This window comes from Nannospalax galili, unplaced genomic scaffold (genome assembly GCF_000622305.1).
Source record: "Nannospalax galili isolate Female #2095 unplaced genomic scaffold, S.galili_v1.0 scaffold456, whole genome shotgun sequence".
Lineage (NCBI taxonomy): Eukaryota > Metazoa > Chordata > Mammalia > Rodentia > Spalacidae > Nannospalax > Nannospalax galili.
In genome coordinates this window covers 752,479-775,814 of record NW_008337055.1, presented here as the reverse complement: position 1 = coordinate 775,814, position 23,336 = coordinate 752,479, and the positions used below count along the sequence as shown (strand labels likewise).

Sequence of the window (23,336 nt, the reverse complement as noted above, 5' to 3'; positions counted from 1 at the left end):
GTTAAAAATGAAACTTGCCAAGCCTCTGTAAACTATCACTTTACAATAGTACTAAGTCAGTTTTACTTTTGAACTTACACGTGATTTAAACACTGAGTTAGGTGGATTCCAAGGAAGAAAATGACAGACTCGCAGTGAGCAGTGAGGGACAGAGTTAAAAGCGACAGCTTACATAGGATCAGGCAGGAGGCAGGAAATCCACAGAGTCTAGCGAGTACCAGAGCTGGCATGACTAGGGGCAGAAAAGTTCCCAAAGGAAGAGGAAGGAAGTTACCAGAACATGTGGTGAGGGCTGCTGCCCAGGGCACGTGACCCTCTGTGATAACCATTCTCTGTCTTCATTTTCCTTTTTCAAAAACATGACCGAAGCTTCTTGTGGTATCCCACACCTTTAATCCCAGCGCTCGAGAGGTAGAGGTAGGTGAATCTCTGTAAGATCCAGGCCAGCCTGGTCTACATAGCGAGTTCCAGGCCAGCTGGGACTACAGGGAGACCCTGTCTCATCAAACAAACAAAAATACAGCTGAAGTCAAGGGAGTGTGGGGTGCAGGCTAGGCAGTTGATCTGCCTATAGCTCGGACAGGACGAAGACTGGAGCACTTACAGGAGGAGCAGGCAACTACAGCTGAAGTCAAGGGAGTGTGGGGTGCAGGCTAGGCAGTTGATCTGCCTGTAGCTTGGACAGGACGAAGACTGGAGCACTTACAGGAGGAGCAGGCAATCCTCAAGAGGCAACAGCACTGTCTAGACAAGATTCCCTGCCTGTCAGCTACCCAACCCCAACCCCTCTCTTTTTCATCTTTTCTTTTTTAAAAAAAAAAATCACAAAGCTCCTGTTAGCCCCATGAAGACAGACCTGGGGACACTGAACTCCTTCGTGGGCTCTTCCCAATGCAGCCACGTGTATGTAATCGTTCTCTGCGCCCTCCCCGCCTACTCTGTAACCTCTTTGATTAGCATATGGGACAAGTGGTAGAGCCTCGTCTGTTGAGACTCCCAGAGTCAGAGCTTTTGCCCTAAAACTCCTGTAATGGGAGAAGACAATCTCCAAGCCAAGGAATCCCCAAGGTTGCCAAGAAATTGAAACAGAGGCAGAGAACAGATTCTCCCTCACATAGGAACCAACCCCATCAACACCTTGATTTCCAGAACACTAAGACAATAATTGCTATTGTTTAAGATGTCCAGGTGATGGCAGTTTATTAGCGCAGACTGGCACACATGGTCACTATCCTTCCCCAACCACGTCTCACTGAGCACACCCCACAGACAGTGTGTCATCTTTCCTCTGAACAGAACTCTTCATGTTTTCCCCAGTCTAGTTGTCAGACCACTTTCCATCAAGTCCCTCAGGTTACAGGCCCAGAACAGCTTCTCTCTTTTCTAGCACCCAGCCAGCCAGACGCCATGACCTCCCAATCCTTCCACATAGACGTTTCTCTTCCGTCTTCTCTCCCAGCTCCCCCTGTCCTGTTTCCATCTCTACCCGCCGCTGCGTGGGCCACTACAGCGATGGTCCCTTGACTAGTCTTCTGATTCTGATGACAGCAGAGTGTTCTGACTAAAGAGAGGATCCTGTCCACGTGACTACTGCTATGGTCCCCACTTCACCGCTTCTAGGATGCACCTCAAACTCCCTCACATGACACATGAACACTGTGTGCTTTAACCCAGCACATTCCCCCAACCTTATGCTTTGTACTTTCCTATGTGAATTTGAAGACAGCAGACTCCCTTCAGAATAAATCCTATTCCCTGCTTTAATCTTTTGTGTAAGTTAGGCTCCGGTTTGGAAAATCTAGCCATAGAACATTCCATTTAATATTTAGCCCAGAGAGTGCTGGATGGAGGAGATTCCTCCCGTGTCTTTCAGTTTGGGATTGCAAGCCTTCATCTGTGTCCCATCGAGATGCCCCATGTGTCCCTCAGCCTCCGTCCTAACAACGTCACAGTGTTAACAAGGTGTCACTGTGTTTCACTGACTCCTTTGAAGGGACACTGTCTAACTTACTGTAATATCCTAAGAGCCCAGGTTGAAACTCATGGGGTAACAGTAATTGTTGAGTTTGTTCAGGCTTGGCCCTCGGTAATCCTGCCCTGATCTGTACACAGAACGGTTATCTGTTACGTTGCTTCTATTTGAAATGACTTGAGGACAGTCATCTCTGTCCTAGATAGAGGTCAGGCAGCGTGGGCCCCTGCCTAAAACATGGTCCTTGGCCTCTGACCTTGCTGTGACCCACTGATACTTAAAACTATCACTTTACAAAAGTACTAAGTCAGTTTTACTTTTGAACTTACACGTGATTTAAACACTGAGTTAGGTGGATTCCAAGGAAGAAAATGACAGACTCATCCTGGGCAGTGAGGGACAGAGTTAAAAGCGACAGCTTACATAGGATCAGGCAGGAGGCAGGAAATCCACAGAGTCTAGCGAGTACCAGAGCTGGCATGACTAGGGGCAGAAAAGTTCCCAAAGGAAGAGGAAGGAAGTTACCAGAACATGTGGTGAGGGCTGCTGCCCAGGGCACGTGACCCTCTGTGATAACCATTCTCTGTCTTCATTTTCCTTAATCAAAAACATGACCGAAGCTTCTTGTGGTATCCCACACCTTTAATCCCAGCGCTCGAGAGGTAGAGGTAGGTGAATCTCTGTAAGATCCAGGCCAGCCTGGTCTACATAGCGAGTTCCAGGCCAGCTGGGACTACAGGGAGACCCTGTCTCATCAAACAAACAAAAATACAGCTGAAGTCAAGGGAGTGTGGGGTGCAGGCTAGGCAGTTGATCTGCCTATAGCTCGGACAGGACGAAGACTGGAGCACTTACAGGAGGAGCAGGCAACGATAGACAGCCCAGGAAATTGAAACTACAGGCTGGGGATGTGGTTCAGCGCTTGCCTAACGTGCAGGATGCCCTGGTCTCAACCTCCAGTACCAAACACACATAAAAGAAATGAATACTAAATGTTAGAAATAGAAAATAAACCATGACTTTAGTGAGCTTATCAGTCTGGACCAAGAGTTTAAAAACATTGGTTCATGTGTGTAAAAGCTGTGAAACTACCATGTTGGTAGCACCCAGCAGTTGTCAACTGAAGGCAACGACGTCCTTTGCTACCATTTTACTTGAATTTTTATTCATCTTATATTTTCTTCAAAAGAGGTCTGAATAAAGGGGGGAAAGCCGATGTTATTTTTGAGAAGAGGTACAGCAAGCAAAGCCCTTTCTGCCATATGTTCGTGATGGAGGTCTTCCTACTCATGAAAAGTTCTTGAATGATGGCATCACCTCCCAAGGAGGACAGCTAAGGACAGAAAATGACGAGGAATGAGCAATCTTAAGTCACACTTCCACGGCTATAACTTAAATGAAATCATAATCTGTTACCTTCATAGACGAGTGAGTGTCCTCTCTTTAGCCCAGTCTTGGACATCTGCTTTTCCAAATATGAGATAGATGATTAAGCCGAATAGATTGATGGCAAACAATAAGTAAAAGAAACTTGTCCACCCGAACTCAGGGTCCTAGAGACACAAAACCCCAAATGAAAATCTGTCGCATTTTTCCTGTGAAACAATCACTAATATTGACTAGTGGGCTTCCGTCCTGGTTTGCTTTTCTGTTGCTGTGATAAAACACTGACCAAAAGCAAGCTGGAGAAGACAGGGTTTATTTCATCTCACACTTCTAAGGCATAGTCTATTTTTGAGCAAAGTCAGGCAAAAACTCAGGCAGGAACCTGGAATCAGGAGCTGAAGCAGAGACCGTGGAGGAGCGCTGCTCACTGGCTGGCTTCCCCCTGGTTCATTCAGCTAGCTTTTTCTTTTCTTTTAATTTTTTTGATTTATTTATTCTTATTTTATGTATATGAGTGTTTTGCCTGCATGCATGTAGGTGCACCATGAGCGTGACGTGTCCACGGAGGGCAGAAAAGGGCATCAGATCTCCTGGAACGAGTTATGGATGGTTGTTAACTACAAGTGGGAACCGGGAAGGAAACCCAGGCCCTCTGCAAGAGCAGCCAGTGCTCTTAACCACTGAACTTGGCTCCTCAGCTGTCTTCTGTACACAGCCCCAGTCCACCTGCCCAGGGATGGCACCACCCACAGTGGGCTGGGCCCACCTACATCAATTAGCGATTAAGAAAATGCACCACAGACTTGTCCACAGGCCAGTCTGATGGAGGAAATTCTTTAATTGAGCTTCTCTCTTCCCAGTTGATTCTACTTTATGCAAAATTGACCCCCTCCCCCCAAAAAACTAACCCCAAAAGTTTCCAAGTTGACATTTATTTCCTAGATGCGTCCTGATTTGGAGAATGTCTTGATTTGAGATGGAGAAAAGAATTACAAAATATATTCAAAATATCCTAATAAAGGGGTTTGGAGACCCTCATGATAACCTGCAGATCTATGCTCGTCACTGTTATCAAATGTCATACATTGTCTCTTACAAAAATTCTGCATCCATGAGCTATGCTAAGAATATTTCTACAATCCTTCTTCCTCAGAGACAATGTAGTGGAAAAACCCTGGGCTTTGGAGCTGTTTCCTTTGAGCAGAAAGGCTTAGTCTACCAGATTTTCAGTTTAAGCATTAGGAAATGAGGTGAGAATGTTTTATTTTCACAATGAGAGAATCAATAATTCGAGGAGATTATGACACATGAAATGCCTGTGACAATGCCAGCATGCATCAGGCATTTAAACGTGCTGGCTCTCCTCCCTTTCCCTGTTCATAGTTATGCAAATGAAGCTTCAGCCCCGGATGGCCTGGCAGATCAGTGTGGCACTGTTATCCTGAGACACCTATGGGTTACGCAATTTTGGTAATAAGGACAGTAGCTTCTGATGAATCTGTAGGTGGTTTTTTGGCTCTAGAATAAGCTGGGGTTAGAGTCACCAAAGAGATGATTCTGTACTGCATGATGTCATCCACAATTTAATACACTTTACAGCCTTTGAACACAGCCTTTATGCTATCGCTTTTATAAATGGATGTGGAAGAGCACTGTAAGAGTCTGTCTTGGGATCATGGGTACCTTATTGAGGAGCAAGCCACCGAAGATGGGGACCAGCACCGCAGAAGAATGCGCCAGTCCTCTGCACGTTCCCATGAGAAGGCCGGCGTATCTGTGGGCGACAGCAATGTCCCAGCTAAATCCAGACGTGCCTGAAAGCATATTTCAGCCCTTCTTCATGTAAGAATCCATCACACCATTATATCAAACAGGACTTGGGTTGTGTATATTCAATAGGAGGCCCTGAGCCCAATCCATACCCTCCCTCAGCATACGACAGGTCCATTCACCTGTTGTTCTCCCAAGTTTGGGGCTCCCAGAAAGCTGCAAGTGAATTTATTGTTTCTTCCTGGAAATGTAAGAGTAGAGATACGAGTCTTACCTCGGGGCAATGTCTAAAGCGTTGATGTAGCTCCCAGACTGACTCAGGGGGCATATTCCACAGGACAGTGTCAGACATGCAATGGTTGTGATGTAGCTGGACTGCAGGTAAGGCAGAGCCACCATGAGGGCTGCAGGGGGCAGATTTCCTAGAGGACCAAAGCCAGTGAGATGCACCCTTCAGCTGCCGACTTCTGGGAAAGCACTCTGCTCTCACGCCCTGTTCTTACCTAAAAACGTGATGATTTTTCTCACGGTGATGAGCTTCAAATTCTTGGTCAGAAGGAAATCTGCCAGCTGACCTCCCAGAATACCAACAATCCAGGCAACGAAAAAGGGAAGGGACGACAGGAATCCATTCTGATGGGATAGGACGGAAGGAATGACCATCCTTGAGTCAGCAGGCAGCTGTTGTGGCTCAGTCCCTACCAGTGTGCTAATACTCTGAAATCATCCCTTCTCGGGAAACCCAGGAGCCTCTTACATCATTCCCTCAGAAGCTACTGTCGTGGGTTGTAAAATAATCAGATTTTTTTTTATGAGAATTAACATCCTGTGGCTAGGAATAAATTGAGGGATCAAAGGGAAGGAGTGAGGTGAAATACACTCACCTCTCTGATATTAATTTTGAACACAGAACTGATGTAAGTTGGGGTGTATATTATGAAGGTGTTAACCATCCACTGATGACTGAAAGTGCAAATACACATGGACCAAAGTGGCAGAGATCGGACCATGGCTTTGATTGGCAGTGGCTGCTCTGCAGAGCTGTCCTGAAACGAATGCATAGGTCCAAGCAGTGAGTTGCATGTGAGGCTCACACAGCCTCAGACATTTTCAGAAACCCAGATGTGGATAGGTTTCTGCACAGGTTGCCGTCCTTATATACCTGCTGTTCCAGGGAGGATAAAATGTATTCTTTTTCCGGGATGCTTATCCATGGGTGAGAGGCAGGGTCATCATAAACAAGAACGATCCAGAGGAAACAGCAGACAGCACCCACACCTCCTACAAGCAGAGGGCGTGCTCAGTCAGGGAGCTCATTTCTGCTTTTTTAAAAAATACTTTTACTATTTTTATGTATATGCGTGTATTGCCTGCATGTATGTAAGTGCACCCGTATTGTGCAATGCCCGCAGAGGGCAGAGGAGGGCGTTAGATCCCCTGGAACTGGAGTTACGGATACTTGTTAGCTGCCATGTGGGTGCTGGGATTCGAACCCAGGTCTTCTGCAAGAACAGCCAGTGTTCTTAACCACTGAGCCATCTCTCCAGCCCCTCATTTCTGCTTTTTTAAATTTTAAAACATGGACATTTAAATTTGGAATAATGCTAGATTTGTTAAAACGTCACAAAGCTAACTCGGAGTTGGGGCTCACCCTTGCTGGGCTTCCCGATGGCTGACATCCGCACACCAGCTGGGACCTCCCTGGCATGCTACTGCTACATTCTGGATTTATATGGATTCCACAGCTTCACTTTTTATTGGGGAGTATTTTCTGTACATAATGTTGGGTTTTTATGCAGATAATTTCTTTCAAATGTACCATTTACTTTTACCATATTCACCCCTCCCATTTCCTCCCCTTTAGTCACTGACCTCCTTCTCCTCCCCTTCCCCTCCCCCTTCCTCTCCCCTTCCCCTCCCTCTCCTGCCCTAGTCTTCCTTTCGCCTTTAATTGTGTGTGTGTGTGTGTGAGTGTGTGATGTATGTTCACGTTCATGTGGGCATATGTGCCTGTGGAGATCAACATTGGTGTGTGTGTGTGTGTGTGTGTGTGTGTGTGTGTGATGTATGTACATGTTCATGTGGGCATATGTGCCTGTGGAGATCAACATTAGAAGCACACATCTCTCTGGATTACTTTCTTCTGTCTCTTAGAAACCATGGCTCCGCAGACCTGTCTCCTCCTGCCTGCAAGGCACAGTGTTCCCAAGGATACTGAAATGGCTGAGCTTTAGGGCAGGAGAGCACTTTACCAGGAGCAGGAGGACTTCTGACGTCGTAGCTAGCACACGGTATTTCCTTATATTATGGCATTTCTGCCTGCAAGGCACAGTGTTCCCAAGGATACTGAAATGGCTGAGCTTTAGGGAAGGAGAGCACTTTACCAGGAGCAGGAGGACTTCTGACCTTGTAGCTAGCACACGGTATTTCCTTATATTATGGCATTTTGTTTCTTGAACATTTTTATCTTTTGACTCTTTTTCCTTCAGAAAAGTTCACACAGACGTTCAGATTTAGAGCCCTCCTGAACGTGAAAGCCCGAGGACAGGAGCGTGGCTTACCAAAGACATAGAAGACAAAGGGCCACCCGATGGCCTCACTAATGATGCCGCCCATGAGGAGGACAGTGAAGATTCCCAGTATCATCCCTGCAGAGACAGAGAGAAGGTGGTGGAGTCCGGCCTCCTGCCAGACACATTGCAGGCTGACAGACCACAAGCCACAAAACGAGCCTCTGCAAAGGCAGAGCCTTCAGACCAATGATTTAATTCATATCCTCCCAATAGGCCATTTTTTTCCTCATAGTTCCCAGGTAACATTGCAAATGGCTGTCATTCCTTTCCTGCAGTCTTAATTTTTAATTACGTGGATGAAATCCACCACGAAGAGCTTGCACTTACTGTTTGTATCTATACACCCACTCATTCTTTAATTCTGCATGCACAAAGATAGGTTTGTCCATAAAAGTGCTAATAACACTGTTTTAACTTTTATAGTCTCACAGGTCATATGGTAGGCATATTCTTTCACAACTTTTCAAATATTCCTGTTATGCACTTTTAACTTAAATTTTTTTATTTTTGAGAATTTCATTTCTGAGTATTGTCTTTGCATTATTTCTGTCCCTCCCAGGCCCTTGCCAACTCCTCCCATGTCCCCTCACTTCCTCTCAATTTCTAGTCTTGGTCTTTGAATATTATTGTTATATATACATACATGCATTTATAAATGTACATATATATATATATAATGCATTAAGTCCATTTAATGATGCTCATGTGTACTGTGTTTAGTGCTGTCCACTTGGGATTAGATAACCTCTCAGAGCTAAACCCTGCAGAAAACTGATTTTCCTCTCCTCAGTATCCACTGTCTGCTCGTAACTCTTCATCTTGAGGTGGGACCCCACAACATTCCGCATCTACCTTCTCATGCCAACTGGTTTTACCATTGTGCAGATATTGCTAGACTACCACACTGTGTAGATTTCACTGGAACGGCTTCCCTACCACATCTAGAATGCATTGACTAGCAGTAGGTGTCTTGTCCTTCCAGCTCTTACATTCTTTCTGCCCCTCTTCCAAGATGTTTGTTCCTGAACCTTAGGTTTAGAGGTTGCATTGTGGATGTGCCTCTTAGGACTGGGCACCTCACAGTCTGGTTCTCATGGGTTCAGAAGATACTATGCAAATTGCCAAGGGAAAAAAATACCCAATCAATAATCCTACCTAGCCATAGGGTCTACAAAGCACAATGACCGGCCCAGCAGACTATCTCTACTGGTGCAGTAGTCGCACTTTTATCTTAGGAATAATCAGCAGCTGTCTAACTAGACTAAAGTTTTGCTCAGTAGGAAGGAACTCACGTGTAGTACTGTAAACACAGCCAAGTACACATGACTGGAGAGGTCATGGACCCTGGAGAAGGACCTACCCTGTCACTTCCCTAGACCAGTGTAATTTTTATGTTCTACACACCTAACCTTATATTTCCAGTCCAGTGTACCTCTCACCACTCATCAAAGAAGCTTCTTTTTCCAAAAGATGGAGACTGTTATGAAGTTCTACCACCAATCAAACACAGAGAATAAGTGACTGTTCACTTTTTATGCTCCAGTTGACCAGTAATAGTAACTTGTCAAATCATATATATATATGTTATTTTAAAATAAGCAAGATCATAATGTACCTATTTTTGTAACATTCATCGTTAACTGTGGTTGCATGTGTGTGTGTGTGTGTGTGTGTGTGTGTGTGTGTGTGTGTGTGTGCATGTGCTCTCGGAGGCCAGAGAAAGGTGTCAGATCCCCTGGAGCTGGAGTTAAAGGCACTTGTGAGTTGCCTGACTTGGGGGCTGGGACCTGAACTTGGGTCCTCTGCAAGAGCTATGCCTGTTCTTAACCACTGAGTCATCTCTCCAACCCCTAATGGCTTTATGAGGATTCCCAGTGCACCGTAAATTCTAAACAGACATCATTACTCAGTGCTGAACTTAAACATTATTTTGTGCAATAGAGAATCAGAAGTAGTCTTGCTGCATCAAAGGCTAGTGTGCTTTAAATTTTGCTAAAAACTGTAAAACTGTAATCAGATACTGTGAAAACTATCAATTTAAGTTGCTAACAGATTTTGTTTTTGCTCATCTCCTAGACAATATCTAATATTGGAAAAATTTTAAGCAATTGCCTTCCAATATGAACAATAAAGATAGCCACGTTTGGTTTTCTTTTTTTTATAGTGAAGTTGAATTTTCCTGTTTGACAACTTTATTGTCTGTTCATCTTTTTCTTCTCTTCTTTTCTCGTTGCAGAATCTACATATTGTGAACAGTCCTGAGGCACGCTGGCGACTTTTCCCAACTTTATGCTGCTGAATTTCACAATCTGCAGTTGTAGATGTTTATGGAATCAAATCTATGGCCTCTAGATTCACTCTTTTGCTGGCCTTTTTTAAAAAGCCTACACTGCAATGCAGAAATGGCTGTTTACATTTCCTTTTTCTTTTATCTGTGTTTATTGAAGCAATATTGTCCAGGTAGATCTGGCGCTAGAACGGCACCAACTTCGAGCCTCCTGCACCTGAACTCTGGTACTTGGTGGCCTCTTTCAAGTGCCCCCTTTCTCTGTAATTAACAGGGTGACTTGGGGCAAGTTATTTAACTTTTCGTGTCTATACTTCATCAAATGCAAGTTTGATTGCTAGTATTCAAATGAGATGACACACACAATATTGCTTCAATAAACAAACATTCCATCAATGAGTTACAATCGGAGTCCATAAAAGACCCAGATCAATTTAACTACATAAAAATACTTTTTAAATGTCAGAAATCATAAAGTTATGCAACAATTTGCAAAACAGGAGAAATAACTAAAAATCATACTGCAGATGAAGGACTGGCGTCCTTAATTGACATAAACACTTCCTTGATATTGGGCAAAGGAGGAAGAACCGTGCCGCAGAGGTACCATCAGTGAGCCCCATGGGAAGCACGAGCTGCCACGACTCCATCTGCGCTGGACACATTTACCTGACAGAGCCATGCTGCAGAGTCGGCTTCGTTCGTGAGGAGGAGCCCACTTTTGCCAGAGTACAAACTGACCCCCAAATGCTGTGCCCTGAAATAAAAAGTTAGAGATCTTGATAGGATACCGGGTAGACACTCATACCCAGCTGTGATTGAGAACACTCAGTACCTGGGTTAAGCCCTGGACTGCTCGGGTGGTGAGAAGGAATGCTAGTCCAAGATTAGCAGCCTGTGGGATGCAAAGAGTGAGCAGGGACGATCCCAACAAAGCAAATCCAACCACTTTCTTTGTTCCTATTCTTGAAGCCAGGTATCCGCCGGGAGCCTGCATCAGCATCATGCCGTATTGGATGGAACTAAAGATGATGCCTTGGGTTTGAGGACTCCAGTCATACACAGGGGCCTTCAGGAAGCAGAAGATGCTGTTGTCACACACAGGACGTCATACCAAGCTTCTTTAGATCAGCATTTTCTCAAAAAAAAGTTTTTGACACATCTGGGTCTGGTGGCCCACACCTGTAATCCTTGCTACTCAAGAACACACAGGACGTCATACCAAGCTTCTTTAGATCAGCATTTTCTCAAAAAAAGTTTTTAACACATCTGGGTCTGGTGGCCCACACCTGTAATCCTTGCTACTCAAGGGGCCAAGGCAGAACCACAGGTCCAAGGGCTACAGAGTGAGCTCAGGGCCAATCTGTGCAACTTGATGAGATCCTGTCTCAAAATAAAATGCCAAAAAAAAGGAGAGGGGCTGGAAATTAGCTCAGCTGTACAACGATTGTCTGGTGTGTATACAGTCCTGACTTCTACCCCAAGAACTGTAAAATGTTTAAAACATATAAACTCTAGAAAAATAAATACTTACCCCCCAAAACAGCAAAAATAGGAGCCTGGGGGCTGGGAGAGGTTCAGCTGGAAAAGCGCTTCCCTGCCACACAAGCATCAGGACCTGAATTCAGTCCTCAGAACCCACATTAAAGGCCTGACATTGCAGGGTGGAATCCTAGTGCTGGGGGCAGAGACTGGAGGATCCCTCAGGCTTGCTGACTAGCTAGTCAGCCCAGCCTAATTTTCAAGCCTCAGATTCCAGTTAGAGAGCCTTCCTCAAGACAACAAGGTAGACAGCTCCTGAAGAATGGCATCCAACTTTGACCTCTGGCCTGCACATGCACGTGCACCCCCCACGTGCGCACACATACACACAAACGGTAGAACACCCTTAATTAAATTCTGCACTGCTTACCTTTGTGGAGAGATGCTTCGAGCCTTCGTGCTGGCCACTGTTTAGGTTGGCAGGAAGCCCCTCAGTGGAGCTGTTGAGCTGGGATGGACGGTCTGTGCTGTTCACCATGGCCACCATGGTGATGTTTATGATAGAGTTCTGAGCTATCAGTGTGAAGTTGCAGAAATGTGCCATGAAGGCTATTCCGTACCGTGTGGAACATAAATTTGGGACTGGAAAGGGGACATAGAGTCATCTGCTTACCATATGAACCAACAATATTTCACAAGATATAACAAAAAGCTGGGTATAGTGGTACAAGCTTGTAATCCTAGAACTTGGGAGGCAGAGGCAGGAAGATCAGGAGTTCAAGGCCATCCTTAGCTACAATTTGGGATTAGCTTGGGCTACATGTGACCTTGTCTCAACCCCCACAAAAAAAGATATACTGTAGAAAGTTGTTACTGACCATCAAGTGGTGATTTAAATGACACCTTCTGTTGGGTGTAGAAAAAGAAGATTCAAAAGCAGCAGATGATTGAATTGAGCCAAAAGATCTTATGTATCACAGCTGTATAGAGCCTGGCTTGCATCGGGGATTCCTAGCCTTCCTCTAAGATTGTTTCTCCAACTCTTAAGTCATTCTGTTGTAGAATTGATGACATGATTCACAAGTAATTAAATAAATGTAAAACATATATTAAAAGTAAATGTTAAAAATAAAAGTGTGTATAATTACACAATGTATAATATATATAATTTGCAGCATAATTACATATGTAAGCACTAGGTATAGTTAGTGACATACTATACATACTATGTTCCTCTTACATTTCACATATATAATGTATGTTAACATCTATGTAATACAAACAAAATTTAAACTTTGAAGAAGTTGTTCATTGGGGAAGATTATTTTACTAGTCTTTAAGCACTGAGGACAAACTTTCATTTAAAGCTCAAAACTAAAAAAAAAAAATCAAGCTTAATACTAAAGACCTAGAAAAAGTTCCTCACTAAGGAAACTGACACTCTCAAATTGAAAAAATATAGCAAAACAATAGTGGAAAAGAGATAAACACGCCATTGAAATAACCTGTATCTGTAGGTCCAGAAAAATGGTAGCTTAAAATCCCGTTCCCTAGTACCCAGGGCCTGACTTCAAAGTCCAAAGATTTTAAAACATGGCCAAGAGCATTGGTGAGCAGGAGTTGATCCTCGGAAAGGGGAGCCTGGGAGCCTTGGCTGAAGGAAGCCTTGCAGCCCCGGGCCGGGTAGATGTCCTGATATCAGACTAATCTGAGAAGCAGAAAAAAGACGTGACCTTGGGAGGCTGCGTTCACCTGGTCACAGACATTCTTCATGGAAGGACGTCAGGCAAAGGGGTGCTTTCTCTCCAATCCCCAGGAGAAGCAGACTTGAAGAGTGACTGTGTGTAAATAAACTGTGCATGTGAGCACAGCATCTTACCCAGGGTGTCAAAGACCTCTCCACTGTCCTCCTATGTGGACACTTTGGCAGTGCCAATGTCTATAGTTAGTAGATTCACTTCAGAGAAACAGGCAAGAGCGGGCTGACCACTGTCCAAAGCCATGCCCTCAGATCCAAACGATATCGTCAGTCAGTTATCAAACACACACTGATCACCTCCAATGTACAGCAGACCTGGACCCTGGAGCTAGTGGACCTCACGCTCCAGAAAGAAACACAAAAGATAGGAAAGCAAAACAGTAAATCATGCCGTGTCTGAGGGCATCGGTGTTCTGCAGAAAATAAAACAGGACAAGGCAGAGCCCCCGTGACATGCCTGAGAGTGGGTCAGGCAGGCATCAGAAGGGAGGGCACACGCCATAGATTTGGACATGCCCTGCAGTGGGGGGAAGAGCCTTGAGTGAGTCCTCAAAGAGCCAGGTGAGTGTGGCCGAGGGGAGGGAGCCAGAGGCAGAGGACAGAAAGAGGTCACGGGGTCTTAAGGTCGTTGGAGGTAGCCTGGCTTTTATACTGTGTGGCCCAGGGGCCTCCGGAGTGTGCGCCCCATGCCCAACACAACCATTTCTTTTTTCCTTTGTTCTTTCCTGTTCTACTAAAAGTCAACTGATCAACTGATGAACAGATCAAATTTAAACAAATCGGCAAACCCCTGAGCTCTGGTATCCCCCCAAATTTTCCAAAGAATTTTCCACATTAATAGAAATTCTATCTTTCCAAACGCTTCATAGTTTTCTTACTCAATTTTATTATTTTTGGTCGTGCTGGAGTTGAACCCAGGACCTTGTGCGTGTTAGGCAAGTAGTCAACCATTGAGCCATATCTCCAGCCTACAGTTTTCTTCCATTTCTTTCTTCTCTACCTCGCATCCAGTCTACCTGGCACACACCACTGTGTTTTCACTTACAATGCAGGAGAGCCTGGCCTCTCTCCCACCTGCCCTCTTTGGGGTTTCGCTCCCTGGCTGTGCCTCTTGCCCGGGTTTTTGCATGGCTCCCTGCTTCCACCCTACTTGGCAAAGCCATTGCCGGGGATGAAAACACCCCCTTTGCTCACAATCCTCGACATTCCTTCATCTTCACTGAGACTAAAAACCAAAGTCTCTATGTTATTGAAAATGAAATATTCATAACTTTTGTCTCAAAATGGTTGTTTGCATTTCAAAAACCTAAGGAAATGACCCAAACATGGACTTATTATGCAAGCACTGTGTTAAAGAATGTTCATTGATCATAACTCAAAAGACACGATAGCTATGGTAAACATACATGTGAGAACCAAGTGGCTTATACATTTCATACGTAGACAATAACCAAGTACCACCACAAAATGACACAGCTTAAACAGCAGCCATGGGTGGGCTGTCGGGTAGGTAACTATAAAAGTTAGGCATGCTGGAACATACTGTGTCAGTCCGAAGAGTAAACCCTGCTCCTTTGCCCGAGACAGTTCTTTTCTGTCACCTACATTCTGTCTGGGGGAGGGATGGCAGCTGGCCAGAGGTGGGGGAGAAGTTAGAGCCAAGTACAGCGACACGTGACTGAAGACGCTGTATGAGACCCATTACTTTGTGTGCAAACTTCAAAAGTTAATAAAATCTGAGTATTGTTGGTAATCTTCTAAAGGAATATGTAAAAATAGGTGTTAGCAAGTTAAAATACAGCAAATATATGCATTTTAGAGTTAAGCAAGAATGGGTACAGAATGTGTGTGAAAAATTATCTCAGCTGAACCCAGCTCATGAAAATCTTGCAGTTCTTGACTTTGGACACTACAATTTGGGGCATTTGTTTATTTAAGTAAGCAACAGACTACGTTTGCAGCATCACAAAGACTAAAGCAGAGGATACTGGGATGTGTGTGAGCAGTTTTGTCAAACAATTACCAAGAGCAAACTTGCATGTGTTAGATGGGGAAGTAAACATTCAAAAGTATATTTAAACAGGGTTTCCTTCCATAATATTAATTGTGAAACATGTTACTGGATTAAAAAAAAACAAGACCAAAAACTTAAAAGTGACAAGTCCATTGCTTTCCATTAACCCATGGCAGAAAAGAGGCACCGTGACGTCCTGTGAACACACAGCCACCCGTGTTACCTCTCCTGGGAGGGGGCTTCTTGTTGGCTGGTATGCCCAGAGAGAATGTGCTCTTCCCGATGTCGACGGGCACGCCCGGCTCTACCACTGTGGTCATCTTGTTTGCTCTTTCTGGGCGACTAGTGTTTACTAGAAAAAAGAAAAGACAGCAGGTTCATAGAAAGAATTGACCTTGAATGACCCCTCGGGTGAGCTTTATCAGGCAACAGAGCCTCATGGACAACCGTGATCTGGTCTCGAAGTGGGTGACCACTAGAAGAGACATGTACCACACCACAGGCACAGGTGGCGCCTCAAAGGAGCCCTGGAATCCAGAGAACATGGCATTTCTGACTCTTACAGGTTTTCAGGGTTGGAGGGCAAGTTCCACACCACGTGATCTAGTTGTTGGCATATGTGTCAGAAATCAGGGAAGCACTCATAAAACTACCTAGAATTCAAGGTTGTCCTTGGTCTAGGAACTGAGAGGGGCTGCCTCACAGCTGCAAGTGGGGACAGGGCCGCAAGACCTGAGCACAGCTAGCTTTCTTATCAACCTTGTCCCAGAGAGGTAGAGTTGCACGGGCCGTGGCCTGATTTCTGGGAGGCAAAGAGGCAGCTAGGCAGTCTGTGATCTAACAGTTTTCACCTCTCAGGGTGACGTGTAGCCCATGGGTTTGAATCAAAAGGAGACTCCTTTGAGACATTTGAAGAGCGGGCACTGAGCGATCAGATCCTGGCCCATTCATCTAACTGTGGTGTATCACCATCTCTTGTTTCAACGTAATGGACATCCTGCAGTCCTGTCCTGTCCTGGAACTGCTTATCACAGGGATTTAACCAGCTCAGTCTGGACCCGCTGAAGAACTCTGGCTTAGGAGCTAGGCTTTCCCCCATTCAAATCCCGGTTCACGGCCTACCTACTGTGCCAAACTCCACAGGGGCAAATCTGCAAGCCTGCTTCTCTACCTGTCATCATCAACAACAGTGTCCTGGGAAAAGTTGCTGTAGGCTTTTAAATGGATTGCTTGTCCCAAGCCAACTGCTAGGTAGAGGGTGCATTATAATAAGTATTGTCACTGTCGCTGGAACAACCAAAAATCTAGGTCACCAGAGCTGTGCACCTCTGGAGTCAGTTTCCTGCACCAGTGACCCTGACTTCTCCCTCCCTTGAAGACCCCTTGCTGCTTTCCCTGTGTGACACACCAGGTGTGTTGCTGATAATTGAGGACCAAGTGTGCAGAAGCAGGTGATACCATTCAAATCCCATAGATACTGGTCATAAGTTGATGATTTGTCTGTAGAGAAAAGAAATAACCTTTTCTACATACCAGAGACCCCTACTGTGGTACAATATTGGGGTCTCCATGCTCAAGAGAATTGCTGTGTGGGACCCTGTGCAGAATTGCAAGCTTCATACCATGTTTTGTGCTCAATTTATTAAGCTTATGAGTCAGGTAAAGAAAAACACAGAACATAATTTATGCCACTAATCAGCCGACTTGTGGGTGTCTGGTCCCCCAAAGTTGTCCTCTAGCTTCTCTGTGCATCTCCATGGTCCCATTCTCCTCCCACTGCAGTGAGTGATCTGCTCTCTGTGGTGAAGATGAACTGACGTTTCCTTGGGTGTTGTGGAGATGGACCAGCACCGTGTATGCCCACCTTTCTCATGACTTACTTTACTTACCATCATCATTTTGAAATTTACCCACATCGTACATATTTATTCTCTCCTTCCCACTGCTGAGCCACACACCACCACATAGTTACACCACAGTCTGTTTAATGCGGTCACCTTTGAGTGAAGTTTTCACGTGTAGGTATTGACCACTACAAATGAGGTTCCTGTGAAAATCCATGAGCAGGTCTCTGGGTAGACATGCGCTTTCACTTATTAGATAAACACCTAGCACTGGAACATCTGGATCATATAAGTGTACCTTTATCTCTCTAGGAAGATGGCAAACCACTTTGAAAGTTCTTACCAGCACTGCTTGAGACTTCCACATAATCAGTAGACCTGGTCAACCTTGGAAACCTGAGGAACCCCGGCAGTCCTGTCTCATCCCGGCTTCCACTATACCTCACTAGCGAAGCCAAGCATCTTTTCACGGAGGTGTTTTCTATCAATGTTTTTCTTAGAGAAATATCTTTTTAAATCTTGACTGAACGTTCTTCCTATTTTTTTCTTTTGGTCTTTTTGAGACAGGATCTCCCTGTAGTCCCAGCTGGCCTGGAACTCACTATGTAGACCAGCCTGGCCTCCATCTCACAGAGATCCGCCTGCCTCTGCCTCCTGAGTGGTGGGATTAAAGGCGTGTTCACCTCATCTGGCTTGACTGAGTGTTGTTAATTCCATGGCATGGCCAGGCTATGTTAAAAATAAGCTTTTGGTGGGCCAGCGAGATGGTTTCACAGATGCTTGATACTCAAGGCTAAGCCTGACTTCTTGAGTTTGATCCTCAAGATTCACATGAATGTAGGCGAAAACTAAGACCCCAAGTTATCCTCTGACCTCCGCATGCATGCTCTGAAACATGCACCCCTCCCATAAATCAATGTAATAAAAATTAAAATATAGGCCTTCAGCTTCTAGAGAACCTGCTTTGCTTCTCTACACAAAGCCTGGGAAACATTTAAACAAAAGACAACATTTAGGCCACCTGCAGCCTAGTGTTGGCACAGCCTAGTAGCCTTGTGCTGAACGAGGAGCGTGCTGTTCTCCACTGAGAACCACTCAGTCCCACACACTTTCATGATACTTTGTTGAATGCAGTTATGAGACTTAACCAGATCCCACTGTGAGTTTCTGCTTAAACTAGAACCTTGCAGACATCAGATTTCCATTCTGAAGGCACTCCAAGATTGCCCCCCAGGTAAGTAGCAGTAAGAATTTCCCTAAACTGTCCTCTGCATCATCCTCGGCATGCAGACTGGATTGTCGATGACTGGTCAAGGGGAGGCCCTGTGGATGCATGAAATGAGCAACACCACCCATCCCACAGGAGCGACGTGGCTAAGTTATAAGTATACTCTTGCAGTGGTTAGTTGTGGTTTGTATGTGCAATGCCCCACAGGCCTGCATGTTTGAACACTTGGTTCCTAGCTAGTAGTGCTGTTCTGAAAGGCTGCGGAACCATTAGGAAATGGCGCCTCACTGGAGGAAGTGTCTGTGGAAGTGGGCGCTGAGGTTCGATGGTCCCGCCTTACTTCCTGTCTACTCTGCTTCCTGGTTGCAGATACCAAGTGACCAGCTGCCTCATGCTTCTCTGGCCCCGCCTTCCTGGTGGTGAACCGTATCCCTTCAAACTGTAAAACGAACTGAACCTTCTGCCCTTACGTTGCTTCTTGTTACACATATTGTTGCAGCTGGAGATAAAGCAACCAATGCATCCATCTTGACTATGAAGTTGAGTGGACGGAGAGATTCCTAGGAGGTTGGCAAAGCACTCTTCTGAGCCAGGCTATGAGGGAAATTCCAGAGACATTGGTGTGGGGGCCATAACAGAGAAAGACCCACTTTGGAAGTACAGCACACTGTCCAGTGGGCTGGGGGCTCCGATGCAGCAAAAGTGAAGGAGGAGAAGGGCCTCCTCGGGCACGGGAGCTCCATCCCTGAGCCAATGCGTCCATCGCTGCTGCCATCACAAAGGCTATGAGCTTGAGTCGGGCTTAGTGCTTTACTCCCCAGACTTAATAAGTTATCAAATAAAAGCCATATAAGAATATTGTTTGTAGTAATGACTATTCTTCAGACAAGAACATTCTGACACTGCTAGACTTTGGTTCCCATCAGCTATGCTTCACATGCTGGAGCTACCACAGGCCCGTTGCAAAGACACCACGCTCCCATCCAGCCCTGCACAGGGTCCATTGGAGACACCGTGCTCCCATCCAGCCCTGCATCTGTGTACCCACTGCTTCTGCTCTGCAAGGTGACCTGCTGCTTTTGCAGATCGATCATCCTGATCAAAGAAGAGCTTCCCATCTACCTCCTATTTCTAAAGATGGCCCACAGAACTGTCCACAGCTGCTCATGCCCATCTCCCTCTGCACGTCTAAGCCATGTACCTCACAGGAACTCTGAGGGGACCGAGTGCTCACACCTTTTCTGCCAGTGGACCTGATCCTCCCACCTCCCTATAACACACACAGTCCTGCTGACTTCGATGTTTAACTGACTTGAAACACTGGATTCTAGCTCTGATGACCCTTTCACAGTTTAAGGATGGCTCTGAAAGAAGGGGGAGAGAGTTAATCCAAAGAACAGGGTCCCGCAAAATGCTCTTTTGGCATTTCTCACACGTGCCTTTTTAAGCAGATGGCTGTTTTTTCCCTTGATCACACTAGGAGTGATTCCTTGTCTAAGTCAGAAAGCTGCTCTGAGACTTGGGGGGGGGTGCCCTAAGAAGTTTCTGGGCCAAAGCAACATTCGTAGGAAATCACACTGTAAATTAACATCCTGCAGAAACGGTTAGGTTTAAAGGCAAGGAGTGTCCTGCTAATCATTTTTGCTGCATACCTCAAGGGCACAAATGCCATCCAAACAGGACAATATTTGCCTCGAACGCATTGGATTTAAGCTGCAGAACTTCAGTCTACCGGCCATCTTCTAACGACCCCACCCACCCACCATCTTCTGATGACCCCGCCCAGTGTTACAATTGCTTCCTCTTTCCATTTCCTCTTCAATCCTAAGCGTTTTCTGTTCAGTTTATTTTTGATGGTGCTGGGGTAGAGTCTAGGTCTCCTGGGTCTGCATGTGGAGGTCCATCCCCTGATTAATATGCATGGAGTCTAAGGCAATAAGCTTGGTTACCAAAGGCTGGGCTCCTTCAGGACATGGCTGTGGCCACAGGTCTGTCTAAGAGAAAGTCCACTGTAACCTGGGGAGGGGTTCGGATCTTTGTGTGATAGGCAAAGATGCGATTGCTAAGACTAGATGCTGTTTCACTTCTCGAAGCCTCCTGTGAGTCCCATCAACTGTTAGGGTAGCAGCTCAGCATGGATGGGATGTGCAGGGGGCTTTGAGAACTTGTGAAGCAGCATCCAGTCAGCAATCGCATCTTTGCTCTGATGGAAACTCGGGACCCAGGCATGCCAGTCAACCCCAGACGCAGACTTCGATGACTCTGTCCCTCCAGGTCTTCATAAGCAGAAGAACAAATACATGTTCACAGCCAGTTTGAGCACTTCCCATTCTTTGTCAAAATTATTATTTTTTAAATTAAAAAAAAAAGGCCTGCTTTGTGTGGTGGCACATTCCTTTAATCTCAGAACTCAGAAGGCAGAGGCAAGCAGATCACTGTGAGTTCAAGGCCAGCCTGCCTAGTGAGACACTGTCTCAAAAACAGACAAACTCACAGGAATGTATTCTATGTTGAGCGCAGGGTCTCCATCTCCAGCCCTCCCGTCCCTTTTCTTGGCCCTCCCCATCCCTTAACCCCCTTGTTCTGGACAATCCATTTCGATTTACACCTAATCTATACACACACGACTTTATGTGGCCACGTAAGATTCTTTTAAGCAATTCACTGTAGTGTGTGTTTTTTGGAAAGGTCTTTGCAACTGTGGTGTCTCTACCAGCTAACATCAAGCTCCTGAGGACCAGGCACAGAAACTTCAGCTCCCAGTCTCCCTTCTCCACTCCCTCCTGCTCCCCGTTCCCTGTCTGTCTTCCCTTTCCCTAGTCCTCCCCTCCCTCCCCCATCTCTCCCTCGTCTTCTGTCCTTCTCCCTTCCGTTCCCCATCTCTCCCTCCCCCTCCCATCTTCTCTCTCCCTCCCTTTCTCTACCCCCCCACCTTTCCCTTCCCTTCTGTCCCTCTACCCCCCTTCTATCCCTCCCCCTCCCATCTTCTCTCTCCCTCCCTTTCTCTCCCTCTGCCTCCTTCCAGCTCACCATCTTCTCTCCCTCTTCCCCCCACCCCCCTCCATTGCCTTTGTGGGTATAGATTTTATATTTTCACACACTTTTTTTTTTTAATCAACAGAACATTTGTGGAGGGAATGCATAAAAACTATCAGTCATTATTCAGGAAGGACCCTGTAGACTTTTATAACAAAATCAAGATAAGTGACTTACCAACTTCGTGTCTGAGGAAAGACGTCAGGCAGGCCCAGCGTGTCCTCTGAGCAGCTTCCCTCACCTGTTGCCAGCAGACACCCTTTTCCATCCCAGGGCTTGGCCTGTTAATCATTGATGAGGGGCATCAACAGAGAAGCTCAAGAAGGGCTTCTTTCCAAGTGACTTTTAGCTAATGCCTAGACACTGAGCCTTTGGACAGCTGGAACCTTCCAGCCTGTGCAGCCGGGGTCTTTCACCAGCCGTGACCTTCACCTCCGGCCTCCTGGCCTGCTGTCTCCTCGGAAGCTCAGAGGAACGTCCAGGCCCTGCACCTGTATGTGGTCGGTGGTGGCATTGCTAAAGTCATTTGTTCTGCTAAGAAAATGTTGGCCGATCAAAAAAGAGAAATTATGATTAAATGCGGAGGTTTAAGCGCTTTCACATTCCCCTTTTCTTTGCTATTGTTACCTTTAAAATCTTGCTTTTTCCTTCTTTGAAGTATGTGAATTGCAGCATTACAGACAAACTCGAACTTCGTTCCCTGTTCCTTCTCCTCGTCTCTGGGTTCTCTCTCCTTCCCTAACCAAACCAATCTAAACCAAACCAACGCAAACAAACAAAACCCAGAAGGATCTCTCATAAACACAGTGTGGTTCTGCATATTTTAAATATTTTTTTACTTGTATTCACAAATTACATAATGTTCATGATTTTTTTCTAAATTTGCATAATGTTATGTAATATGGGAAATTCTCACCTTCATTTTTAAAAAAAATTGTTTGAGAATGTCATACATCCATATAACGCATTTTGATCCGACCCGACCCCTAATCCTCCCATTTCTCCCCTAACCACTCCACCACGTTTCCCTCCTGAATTCATGAGCTCTTTCTTTTAAAGCCTACTGAATCCAGTTAGTGTTGTGCATGGTTGTGGGGCCACCTACTGGAGCATGGGGAGCCTCCCAGGGGCATCCCTGAAGAAAGCTGACTCTGTTCCACTCCGACACCCATCAATGGTCAATAGCTCCTCAGCTAGGGGCTGGGCTTCGTCAGCCTCTCCGCCATCTTGAATGTTGGCTCTCTTGATGTTCTGCAGGTCTTGTGCGCGCAGTCGCGGCCTCTGTGAGTGCGTGTGTACACCAGCCCTGTCATGTCCAGCAAATACTGTTCACTGCAGATGTTTACCACCTTACAATGTTTCTACCCCCTCTTCCACAACCACCTCTGAGCCTTGGGGGGAGGAAGTATGATAGAGTTGTCTCCTTTAGAACTGAGCACTCCACAGTCTCTTAATCTCTGCAGGTGGATCAGTTGTGGGTCTCTGTATCAATCTCCATCTACTGTAAAAAGAAGCTTCTCAGATGAGGCTTGAGAGATGCACTCATGTGTGGATTTCATTTTTCTTTATAGCTGAATGATAGTCATTGGTTATATGTACATCTTCGTTATCCATTCATCAGCTGATGGACATCTAAGCTGTTTCCATCTCCAGACTATTGCGACTAGAGCATCAGTGAGCATGGATGAACAGGCATCTCTGTAGTAAGATCCAGAGTCCTTTGGGGGAAATGCCCACGAGTGGCATAGCTGAATCTTATGGTAGATCTATGTGTCCCTTTGTGAGGCACCTTCACATTAACTTCCAGTAAGGAAGACGAGATTGAAAGCCTCGTGCCAGTGCCGACACAGCAGGAGCCAAACGTTGTTTCTCTAGGTGGACACTTAACACCTTGGAAGTTGAAAACGTTCTCAACTGCTTTTCAGGCTGGTTAGGAGTGAGTCTGTTCCTGTCTCAAGGGTGAGGGAACGCTTCAGCTGTCCTTT

At 45.6% G+C, this 23,336-nt stretch overlaps 2 protein-coding genes across 6 annotated transcripts in view; one reads left to right on the top strand and one right to left on the bottom strand.

Moving 5' to 3' along the window:
• Nucleotides 1–23,336, top strand: part of LOC103733126 (histone H2B type 1-A) — a 352,787-nt gene that overhangs the window by 96,034 nt on the left and 233,417 nt on the right. The gene's annotated exons all lie outside the window — the stretch shown is intronic.
• Nucleotides 2,975–22,676, bottom strand: Slc17a3 (solute carrier family 17 member 3). Of its 4 annotated transcripts, XM_029562987.1 has the most exons (14): nucleotides 22,457–22,676; nucleotides 21,529–21,632; nucleotides 15,467–15,595; nucleotides 11,901–12,112; nucleotides 10,824–11,057; nucleotides 10,658–10,745; nucleotides 7,690–7,776; nucleotides 6,291–6,409; nucleotides 6,013–6,174; nucleotides 5,632–5,761; nucleotides 5,403–5,550; nucleotides 5,042–5,132; nucleotides 3,389–3,525; nucleotides 2,975–3,305 (listed from the first exon to the last, which is right to left on the bottom strand). In XM_029562987.1, exons 1-13 carry the CDS (start codon nucleotides 22,462–22,464, stop codon nucleotides 3,391–3,393), a joined length of 1,647 nt encoding a protein of 548 aa, XP_029418847.1. In that variant the 5' UTR covers nucleotides 22,465–22,676; the 3' UTR covers nucleotides 2,975–3,305; nucleotides 3,389–3,390. The 4 variants fall into 4 exon arrangements, 3 of the variants coding, with proteins under 3 accessions (XP_029418847.1, XP_029418846.1, XP_029418845.1); XR_003849359.1 differs by lacking the exons at nucleotides 5,403–5,550; nucleotides 22,457–22,676 and adding an exon at nucleotides 5,311–5,369 and having other exon boundaries at nucleotides 5,042–5,172; nucleotides 21,529–21,635; XM_029562986.1 differs by lacking the exons at nucleotides 21,529–21,632; nucleotides 22,457–22,676 and adding an exon at nucleotides 12,349–12,523 and having other exon boundaries at nucleotides 15,467–15,531.